We start from the raw sequence: 11,071 nt of genomic DNA on the forward strand, positions 1-11,071 counted from the left end.
ATATCTATAGAATTTAAGAATTAAGAATAATATTTGCGGACCGGAGCGGACGGAATAATATCATTCCAGTTCAGTGGAGACGTGGAAGAACAACCGAGATCGCAAGAACGGCAGTGGAGCTTTGCTCTTTTTGTAAAAGGCTCACCTGGTCCAGGAAATGCATCTTTGGTTGTATCCGAAGTCCAAACCCGCACTGGACCCGACCAAAGGCCACTCTCGAGCTACTGACAAACCGGTCTTCTCGCGTCTCTGATAAATAAAAGATCTGGGATTCAGTAAGCAACCACGATTGAAGGAACATGATAGCAAGCTTCATCGCACCTCTCCGAGCTCAGACACTGTTCACTTCCTTGCCTCGGAGACAGGTGCACGTTCAACCAGCACTGCCGGAGCCTGTTTGCCCGTCAAAGGTCTGTGGCCTAATCCCATTCGGAGATCGAGCTAAACAAAGTCGCTTAAGCTCTCTCCCTCCTCGCGCAAACATTCCGATGACGTGCGCCGCCGACCTGCCGACTGAGTTCGCTAGTTACCCTGAACTCAACGATGAGTCCGATTTCGAGACGCTTCTGTCTCCTGACGGAGTTATATCCATTTGCGGCTTTGGTTCTCTTCTTTCAGGTAAATCCTATGTTGCATATAATTACCTCTTTTACAGAAAATGTTTTTGATTTTCTGTGTGATTTATCTTCTTTCAGAATTGAGTAAACGTTTTTTTTTTTTCTATTACAGTTTTGATTTTTTGGGTTGCTATAGTCCTTTTCGTTTCGTGTTCCAGAGAGAAGCGCGAGGAGTACATTTCCTGATTTAAGAAACTTTAGGGTGGCAAAGTTATATGGGTTTCGACGAGTCTTTGGTCATGTAGCACCGATATTCTTTGATCGTGGGATAGCAAATGACGAAACTAAGGCAAGTAGGAAACTTTAACAATTTTGCTTGTAAAGATCGATGACATGATCATGATAAAGGCCATTCATAATCTCGAGTTTGGTAGTAATTTGCAAAGCAGTTTACCCAATTAACAGCCAAGATTGGATAGTTATGTGAAAAATCTGTCTTACATATTTTTAACCAATGTTACATGTATTCACTTCCCTTTCACTCAAGGGAGCACAAATGTCACTGACAAAGAAAAACGATATTATACTACTTTAGAAAGGATAAATAAGAAGATTGAAAATTCTCTAGTGGTAGTTAAATATCTTCTATGATGTTGATATGTCTAATTCCTTGATCGAATCAATGTCAACTCATGTGACCTTAATGAAGATAACATGTTAATGGTCAAGATCAACTAAAAATTTCTCTCAAGAATACAATTTTGACTATTGATTAGAATGTCCTTTTAAGAAGCATGCTTGCAAGATTCAGATTAATGAATGCCTTTTATCAAGATCAGGCAACCTAGGCAACTCGTCTTGTAACGAAATTTTGGTATCTACATTGCTGTAGTTTACTATGAATTTCTAACCATTCTAGTGGAGATTTATGTACAATATTGCAGGAAGTTTCAAGTTTGAGTGTTGAAGCTTGTGAAGGGGAAACTCTTATTATTACAGTATTTGAAATTAAAAAGTCTGAGGTACATATTATGTTCATCTTAGTCTCGGTGTCAGTCATATTCCTTAATGAAGATTTTACCTTTTTAGCCCATTACAAGTAGCTGAGTTTTGGCAGCTTCCATCATTTATCGAGAGGGAACATGAGTTTCGTTTTCTAGTGGTGTGTAGCTAAACTTTACTTGGTCATTGATGCTTTGAAAATATGTGGCATGCTCACTTTATGTAACTGTTAATTTATACTGGTCCTTGTCGTACAGGTGATGCCTGAGGAAGTTGATGGACAAATTTATGCTAGGCCAGCAGTAAGTGTCAACTCCTATGGAGAATGATTTCAGAGTATATCATGTTTTCCTTTAGTCAGTCATTATCAGATTGGCTCAATTTGCACCTACTGGCGTATTTGTATGAAATTTTCTCTTCTTTTTATATGTAATCTAATGGCCACAGATCAATTCCTTTGTATGTTTAGAAGCATGACTCAATTCTTCGACTAGAATCCGATTCAACAGCATAAAGAATGGTTTGCTTTATGGAAGAAACACATGTATATGTGATATTTGATATTCATTAATTATCTATATGTGGACTATACATAACAAATAAAATAAGTATATATATATATTATACTTTTATTTATTATTATTTATCTTATGTATTTTATTCTTTTACCATCCTACTGAATTTAAATTCAATAGCAGTTCTGCTTTCTAAAAGTCCATTGTGAGGACTCATTGTTTCAGCTCAGCATATTTGTAGACCTATTTTTTTGGTTAAACTGAGAGTACATTGTCTTTTAATGTCAACATGCAGGTGCTTTGTGCTCGCTATAGCGATGAAGAATATTTCCAAGTCAGATGCAGAGGTAGTGACCAGAGTTGGCTGTTGATCATGGTTTGTTATTTGGTGCTTTTGCCATGACGAAGTATCGAATTTTATTTCTAACTTCCTTTTCTAGGAGATGAGGCACTTTATTTTCAGCATTACGGACGCCATAACATCTATAAGATCTGGAGGGATGATATCTTACCATGCCGTGTTTATCTTCGACACTGGTAACTGATCACTTATTTTTTTATAGACAGTGTTATATCAAAGTTTGACATTGTTGGATGGAGACATTACTTGTTGCATGAACGTCAAAAGCCTAAGGTGGTTAGACATCAATAATATGACCTAGCCTTTGCTAATAATATCACCTGCCTTGCAGTAGTTGCATCATTTACTCTGGAGATACGATTATGTAAATAAACAATTCCCTGGAACTATTTCTCACATAGACAGCAATTTGTGCAAACTACTCACAAATGTCAATGATAAGGTTTGGTGAAATTATGTTTTTTCTTTTTGTTTCAATATTACTCTCTTAGTACACTGCCGATGCAAGACTGTGATGTTGATTTTGTTTTTATTCTATTCTGTTTTTGTAGTTACAGATGCTAACATCTCTTATACCAGATATTATATGTATCTAGAAGCAAAACAGTTGAGAAAGAAATGTGAAAAGAGAGTTGCTGTTTTTATGCCTCTAATATAGTTTCTATTTTCCATCACTAATTTTCAAATGGCCAGAGTGTTATATATTCATACCTCCTAGAATTGCTTGTGAAGCAATTGGAAGCTATCAGATTTTATCCTAAACAGCTTTTCTATAAAGCTTACAGATCCCTAATTTTTTAACTGCTAAAATGATTAGGGAAAATTTTCAGTTTACGATTTGTGTTCTGTTATCATAGAGTGACTTGTTTCTTATATTCAACCCTAGTCTCCCCATATCCAGTATTGGTGATATCATATGCTGAAGGGAAAAGGATTTAGACTAGATCCACCATAAGATATGGAAGCTTCCACATGAATGGAAGCACTACTGACAAGAAAATTGTGGGGTCATTTCATCAAATGGTCCTACAATTTACTTGTCTGTGGTGCTTCCATTCCTGTGAAAGCATTGTATCATGGGTTTTGTTCAGACTAACCTGATGGACAAAGAATTACATGTCTGAATCCTGTTTCTCTGGTTTCACAAGTCCTGGAGTGCATGTCTTCTTGGTGGAATCTAAAACTGGGTGCTACCTGGGTAAAGAAAGATCAGCCTCTTCAAATTTGATGCTGAGATCATTTATTTATTAATTCTGTTATGGTAATATAGCCTCTGTATCTGGCTTGTAAGAAATATAATCCACTAGGGTACAAGCTGATGATTATTGCCGGTTGAAAGCTGGCATTCTTGTGTCTGTTCTATTGACAATGTCATTGGTTGAAAACTTACTTGCATGTACTCAATTTAAAACCACGAAATTGCTGGCTCCAATTTTATGGCAAAGGTGAGAAGAGAAACACTACTCTTCTGTTCTCTCTCTGGTTCTCCTCTCTTGTTGTTGTGTCAACAGAAACAGTATCTTCGCTATGATGTTATTATTATTGGTCTTACAGTACTTGTAAAAAATAAAACCAAAGGAAATGGAAACACAGGTAAAGTTTCGTATGCACTCTTAGAGTTTACATCATGTCTTGTGTCAACAGAAACAGTATCTTCTCTATGGTGTTCGTATTATTGTTCTGAGAGTATTCGTCAACAAGAAAACAGAAGCAAATTGAAGCATCAATAGTATTTCACATGCACACTTGGTAGTTAACATCATGTGTTTTCTTTTTCAGTGTATTGGCAGCCAAGAATCTTGGTGAAGCAGCCTACAATAACTTTCTTGACCATACTTACCTTGGTGATCGGAAGACTAGTATTCGAAAATACTTGGCTTCAACTGGCTCCAGCATCATGGAAGAGGAACCTCCAGAGGCACTCAAGTTCCGCTATGGAGGCTGAGAAATAATTCCATAGGCAATGTGAACCCCCATCCCAGCGTATTAGTTCTACACCTACTACTGTCAGAGTGGCGATCTCTTTTCAATAAAGTAAAGAGGTTGAAATTTGGCTGAAATTGATGTTTTCATGCCGGAATCTCAACATTGATATCAGAGAATCATATTCTGTCAGGGTAATTCACATACTCGTATAGAGGATTGTCAAGTAGGAGCATTCAAGTGGGAGGAGATGGATTAGTTAGTTTGAGAAGCAGTAGCGTTAGTCAAGCATCATCTCATTCACTGAGGACGGCCGTGGTAGACGCAATTTTGGGCATTACCTGATTCTTTATGTTCTAGATGGTCTATTCTATTTAATTTTGCCCGTGGCCATTTCCTTGGTAATGTGATAAGCTCAATTGGAATTGCCCTTCTCGAGGTTTTTCTTAACCATCACGCTAGACCAGCAGTACTCTTCATTCTTTTCCAGGCACTGGTTCAGTTCCCAAAAATAAGATTAATTGCGGTTTCAAACATTGATCCGTATTTTGTAAAGCAATATAGCTTCTGAAGGAAATACTAATAAAGCGGCAGGCATAAGATCATTAAACAAAACAATCTGTAATGTATTACAGCTTATTTAAAGTTAATCCAATATTAAGCATCTATCTCAGTTCTTGTCCACAAGAGGCAACGCAAGTTAATCAGAGCTTCACCTGTTGGAAGGCGAAGTCCTTCCACTGCCCTGTTCGGGATCTCTGATATGTTTTAACTCAACTTAATGAATCGAAAAATCATGCTCCCAAGTCTTTAAGATGGAAATCAGTAAGTTCACTTAGATGCTTGTTTTTTTATCTCGTACGTTTTACTTGTCAGGGTAGTAGGCTCTATTGAAGGCCATACGCCCTTTCATTAACCTTTTTTCCCCGGATTAATAGCTAGACATTGGGGGTAAGGATTTCATCATTAAGCGTTTAAGATCATTTATACCTTTGACCTACATGGCATTAACTGGAGAATCCGAGAAAGCTTCACAGTAATCTCATAATTTAAGTTTGCCAGCCTTATACATATACAGCAATGCTCCCACCATTGAGAGTAACAAGAGCTTGTTCCTAACCTACGGCTAATCCAGGAATATAACACACTTCTAGCTCCTTTCTTCCTCGAGTTCCAATGTCACGTATGAGTTCTCCAATGTAGACCGTGGTTACAGGATGAGCCAAGGCTTGTGAGCAGAAGATAAGATAAGGCCTTTAGCTTTCCGAGGTCCTCACCAGCCATTATCATCAAAAATGGTCGACATCAAAAGACCCTGTACAAACATGCTCCTTTGAGCCCTCTCCTTCTGATCCTTGTCTGAAAGAGGCGGTACCACACTGCAACACAGTTTGATCAATATCAGTATCAAATGCCAATATCATATGTATGGGGAGCCTGTTATACATAAAAAATAAGAGAAACCAAAAGGTGCTACACAGCAAGAACAAGAAAAACCTAAAAGGTGACGCCCAGATCTTTTTTTCTTAAACAGAAGCAAACAGATAAAAGAGTTCTTCATTAGAATTTCCTTCATTTTCTTCTAAATTCAAATACGTCAACTTTATTTGTCAACCAGAGACGAGCATGAAAAATCTGGGTAACAGAACTACCAAAGGTTAACAGTTTTTCCAAACAAGATCAGTACAAGAATGTTCAGCTTTCCCCAGGAAGGGGGGGGAAAAGAATGGACATGCGCACGACAAATGTCAAACTTGGACCAGCCAACTAATATATCCATATATAGTAATCCATACACCAATAATTAGTAGATCAGTTATTCCTCTTCAAACAACCTGAGTAATTATAATGAGGCAAAAATATTGTAATTATTACTAAAATTTCTAGAAACCAATAGGCTGTGCAGCCCTCCTTCCACATCAAAGGTAAACCATGTGCCAAGTTGAGGCTAACAGCTCAAAGATGGCAGGAATCAGAACAAAGACACCATATCTCCTTGATTCATCACCCAATTACATATTTAAAGTATAAAAGTGGATTAGCAGACAATGAAGCATAACAGACAAGAAATGCCATAGAATTAAAAAGAAGAGAAATATACAATTGTTTCAGCTTTGTACCTTTCCACTGCTTTCTCATTATGATTTTTCTTTAACAAGCTTCCTTCATCCAATGCACGAGGCTCTACATTTTTTGAGTCTTCCACAGTGGGCATATTATAAATAAAAGATGATAGAAGTGGATCAGGAGCTGCAGTGTTAGAAACTACACAAGAACCCTTAAGTAGAGACTGCAGATGTCCAACTCGCAGCTCCTTTCTCAACAAGGATAGTGTTGAATGAGATCCACTTGATCCTTTACGAAATCTCCTCCGACGTTGCATGTAATCAGTGGTCAAGGAACACGTGACAAAATAAGATTCATTTTTTTTAGGGGGGGAACAGGGTAGGAAAATGTTGATAACTTCTTTCAGCAGCAGGATAAAATACGCCGCCAATTAGTGAAAAAAAAAATTTCTTATGGTTCATAGGGTCAGCAAGTACAGCTGCACCATCCTGATTGCAGATTATCCCAGGATGTCAGTAAAGAACATATGAATGAATTCTGATGAGACTCTCATGTCATATCATGTCACATAAGGGGAAAGCACAGAATCAAGGACCCCATATCAACAATCATTATATGTTATAATCAGGTATGGGTCAACGACAGGATGTGTATAAGCATGAAACACTTGCCAGCAAGAAATAAAAGTCCAAACATGAAAATATGAAAATAAAACTCTCCATTTGCATGCGCACGTGCACACACACACACAAAAATGATATCTTGAAGATCATAGTTATACGACCAATCAAGTCCAACCCTATTCGAACACACATCATCCCATGCACCAGCAAAACATAAAAAGTTCAAATAAGTAAATAAGCATATAAAACCATACATTAACCACACAAAGAAAAAAAAAGGATATCTTGAAGAAACTCCCATGCTGCATAGTTATATGACCAACCAAGTCCGCTCCCACCCGATTTGCACAAATGGGGCAGACCTGAAAATACAATCACGTCATGAGTTCAAGAGACACACTTACAAAAAAGATCATTTTTTAAAAGACTCAAGTCAACAACTAAGTACAACAAAATTGCAAAATCTCAACAGACCAAATGCAGCAGATAAGAAGACAAAAGTGGCACAAAAACTACAAGTAAGGTAAAGCCCACCTCCGGTGTACCAACAAAGAATATATGCAGCAGAGGAAAACGTGACTTATACACCCGCAGAAAAATGAAATTCTCCTACTTTCAACACCAAAACGACCTTCAGGAAAATATCAAGCTCGTTTAATTGAACAGTTGCACTAAGCAATCAATTCAGAAGCCGTATCACATTCTTTTCATTTCTTTTTCACTGCATCTTCAAAACCACTTCAAGGTGATTCCAACTGAAATATGGGTTTTTTTTTTTTTTTAAATGTGAAATTTGAAAACTGCTTCCTGTATCTGCCCAAATATCTAAGGAGGTTCCTGTCAAGTAAACGTGCGAAATTATCACAGTTGGGAGGGGTATTACATAATATTCAGTAACCCCAGTGAAAGAAAGAGACAAGACGAACGCAACCTAAACTCTCTCCATGTAGCTATCGACCTAGTGTAAAATACTGGAGGAATTGAATGCCACCAATGCTTAGACAATTACAGAATAGAGACATTTCTGCTTTGGAAAAGAATAACTCATCTAAAAGAGCGAAAATGAAAAAATACCCCATTTTTTGCCTCAACGGGATGCTCTTCATCGATATGGCAGCATAGACCAACAATATCGAAGTCGTCCGAACAGAACGGGCAGGCAAATTCAGCCCGTAAATCATCATCAACCTCAATTTCCTCAAAACCAAGATATAGATCTGCACAGAATGAAACGATCGTTAAGAATCAACAACGATGAAACTGACCCGCCGATTCAGCTCCTCCGTTGACTGAAGAAAACAGATGCAATCATCCAACAAAAAAAAAAAAAAAAAAAGAATCCCCATACACAAGAAGAAATTAAGGACTAAGACATACCTGACCGAGATTGGAGAGTGGATTGGTGGCGCTTTGAAGAAGTAGAGTAACGAGCGGTCCACGAGTCAGACTCCATCGTGCTGAGCTAAAAGCTTAGGAGAATTTCCCAAACCCTAACGTCGGATTGCAATGGGGTGGAGAACTGAGAGAGGCACCTAAAGTCACGTAAAAAAGGGGTATGGGAGAAAGAAAAAGCTGGTGACTTTCTTTCCCTGAAAGTGCCCTAAAAAAGGACAGCGAAGGAGCCAAGCAATTGCGAGCGATCCAGCTAGAGCGAGCCACCCACCGACTCTCGCATTTGGCTTTTTCAGTTTTGAGGAAATTCGATGCGAGTGCCAGCCGCAGACCCGCGGGTCAGGTGAAGTCCCCTTATTTTCCTACTCCGTCATGTCAGCTCTGTAATTTCTTACTTTTTCGCTGAATCCCAACCTTAATCTTTCAAATCCAGATCTGATCTGGTTAAAGGCCCAGCTACACGATGAGGCTCCCGGTTTTCGGTAACTTATTAACGATTTCTAAACACGTGAAACACGAGGTCCGATCCGAACACGTGGAGTGTTGACAGGCATACGTGCGCGTAGACAGAATTACGGGGAAGTCGGGTTCATGTCCAACCGGCCCGAGTCAACATTGACTTGACGCGGCTCTGAGTCAGACGCTGGGTAGTAAAGAAGCTGACGGTAGTTTAAAGCATTAGCGCTTAGAAATTTTGTCAACGTGGAAAGGTTACGAGTTGCGAAACTCGGAAAGGACAAAATTCGTGACATGCCCCTAACACCAGCTTAGCTTCATGTATCTTTATGATAATGAATGTCATTAGTTGAGCCATCGGAGATTGATTATTGATGGCTACAGCAGGAGAGGTTGAGTATTTAATACTGCCTTTTTTTAAAAAAAAAAAATTTTATTTTTTACATGAAATTTATATAAAAAAATATTTTTATTTAATTTTTTTTATTTTTTTATATACTTATATTTATGTAGGCATAAAAATTAATTATAAATTAGAACCTCGAATAACAGTTCAGATCACCGACATTGATTAATAATCAAGATTGAAGAAACTTAATCGTCAATTGACCAATAGTCAAAGTTAAAATTCTAATATCGGTAAATAGTCAAAGTCAAATATTTTGCCAAGATTTGGATCGATGGTTGAGATCAAAACCCAATCAATAAGTCAAGATGAAGTCGATTGTATGAGTAATTTCCAAAATCAAATTAGAGAAAAAGAGTCACCTAAGAAGCTATGTTCAAGGATAATGCTAAGTTCAATGAAATTTTGAAGTAAAAGATCAAAAAATACTTAGCTTTTTGAGGGAAGACTTTTTAACTCCAAAATTGATCTCAAAGTATGAGTGAGTTGAGGAGGGAACATGGAAACGTTGGCAATAAATGGAGTTGTTGAGCATAAAAAGGGACATTTCGTTCGTTTGCAAATCTTAGACTAAAAATCTTGATAAATTACTTAACATTTTCTTTTTAAAGCTAATGATTCCATAGATAAATCACCTACTTTTTAAACCTATCTTGGCTAGATTGAAGCTTTGTTGAAGAGTAGGTATGGAAGAGTTACATGACACTCACAGCAAAAAATCTCACAAAGCCAGAATTAATATGGTAGAGTTATGTTAGTTATGTTTGTTTTCTATTTATGTTCTAGGACTTATCTTTTAGAATTTAACTTTGGGTATAACTGGAACAAGGATAATTTAATTGTAATTGGATTCTACTTGTTTCTTCTATTATAAATAGAAATTCATTGTACTCAAATTACATCAAGTTAGTGAAGTATTTCTCTTTTCTAGAATTAACAAGCTTCAATCTTGATATATAACTATTCTACAACATGTCATTCTGAAGGTTGTGAACCGATCAAATGTCTTTTATTGAATGCAACATTCTTCTCTTTTAGATGTTTCAACTTCTATGGTTTGGTATGGTTCATCAAACAAATGCCTCTCAAGACTTTTCTCTTTCATCTCCAATTAGACAATCTTTGTTTGATCATATAGGCTTCTTGTCAACGTTTGTTTTCTTCCCTTTCTTTTTTTTTCCTTCAATGGCCAAATCATTCGAAAGTTTGAGTGAACGGGATTCAATAGAGTTTGTTTCTCTCTTCATCATCAGACGCCTGGCCTTATGCTATTTACATAGTCGGGCTTTGCTTACCTGTTGTTTTGAGCATTTGTTTAGGCCATTCCAATGCTATCCGGATGATTATTTCCCAAGTGTTTTCTCCCTTTTATCCAATCAATGCTTGTTGTGTGCCCATTCAGACTGTGTGGTTTCTAGCATGAGTTGCTTCTTTCCTTTTTCCATTGGGCCATTATGACTGTCTTTGGCTAGTTGAATTGATATACGATGAGAAATTTTCTTTGTTAGACTAATTTATATCATTAGTAACTTAAATATTTATTATCACCAAAATTATCTTCATGAGGATCTTGAGACCAAAACATAACTCGAGTGTAAAAGGCTACTTAGGTATGAAGAACAAATGTCTTTTGTTTACCTCCAATTACCGTTCCCCTACTAAATAAGACATAGGCTTTAATGATGATATTTTCCCATGTTAGTATGTGGCGTATACATGGTAAAAAAATGATTGAAATTTAAACATATCGAAAAGGAAATACGACCTTC

At 37.3% G+C, this 11,071-nt stretch overlaps 2 protein-coding genes across 2 annotated transcripts; one reads left to right on the forward strand and one right to left on the reverse strand.

Annotated features, from left to right (window-relative positions):
- The first annotated feature begins 297 nt into the window (after nucleotides 1-297).
- LOC137959140 (uncharacterized) lies at nucleotides 298-4,793 on the forward strand. The gene is made up of 8 exons (XM_068806465.1): nucleotides 298-618; nucleotides 776-906; nucleotides 1,502-1,579; nucleotides 1,675-1,719; nucleotides 1,817-1,861; nucleotides 2,370-2,421; nucleotides 2,515-2,611; nucleotides 4,215-4,793. The coding sequence occupies exons 1-8, from the start codon at nucleotides 300-302 to the stop codon at nucleotides 4,378-4,380; spliced, it is 933 nt and encodes a 310-aa protein (XP_068662566.1). The 5' UTR covers nucleotides 298-299; the 3' UTR covers nucleotides 4,381-4,793.
- Nucleotides 4,794-5,375: 582 nt separating this feature from the next.
- LOC137960204 (protein DEHYDRATION-INDUCED 19 homolog 2-like) lies at nucleotides 5,376-8,659 on the reverse strand. The gene is made up of 5 exons (XM_068807749.1): nucleotides 8,426-8,659; nucleotides 8,123-8,265; nucleotides 7,333-7,410; nucleotides 6,479-6,741; nucleotides 5,376-5,737 (listed from the first exon to the last, which is right to left on the reverse strand). The coding sequence occupies exons 1-5, from the start codon at nucleotides 8,499-8,501 to the stop codon at nucleotides 5,632-5,634; spliced, it is 666 nt and encodes a 221-aa protein (XP_068663850.1). The 5' UTR covers nucleotides 8,502-8,659; the 3' UTR covers nucleotides 5,376-5,631.
- Nucleotides 8,660-11,071: the final 2,412 nt, after the last annotated feature.

The sequence above is a fragment of the Aristolochia californica genome, unplaced genomic scaffold (assembly GCF_029961685.1).
Source record: "Aristolochia californica isolate CCGP_79_NKW_82.1479 unplaced genomic scaffold, dmAriCali1.0.hap1 SCAF_3, whole genome shotgun sequence".
Classification (NCBI taxonomy): domain Eukaryota; kingdom Viridiplantae; phylum Streptophyta; class Magnoliopsida; order Piperales; family Aristolochiaceae; genus Aristolochia; species Aristolochia californica.

Bases quoted from the DNA above. Each gene is read 5' to 3' on its own strand.
- LOC137960204 (XM_068807749.1), bottom strand. From the start codon at position 8,501: ATGGAGTCTGACTCGTGGACCGCTCGTTACTCTACTTCTTCAAAGCGC. The intron at 7,411-8,122 runs GTATTTTTTCAT...TTGTATTTTCAG, and splicing joins CCGTTGAGGCAAAAAATGGG to GTCTGCCCCATTTGTGCAAA. The intron at 5,738-6,478 runs GTACAAAGCTGA...ACTGTGTTGCAG, and splicing joins AATGAGAAAGCAGTGGAAAG to TGTGGTACCGCCTCTTTCAG.
- LOC137959140 (XM_068806465.1), top strand. From the start codon at position 300: ATGATAGCAAGCTTCATCGCACCTCTCCGAGCTCAGACACTGTTCACT. The intron at 2,422-2,514 runs GTAGTGACCAGA...TTCCTTTTCTAG, and splicing joins TTTCCAAGTCAGATGCAGAG to GAGATGAGGCACTTTATTTT. The intron at 2,612-4,214 runs GTAACTGATCAC...TTTCTTTTTCAG, and splicing joins CGTGTTTATCTTCGACACTG to TGTATTGGCAGCCAAGAATC.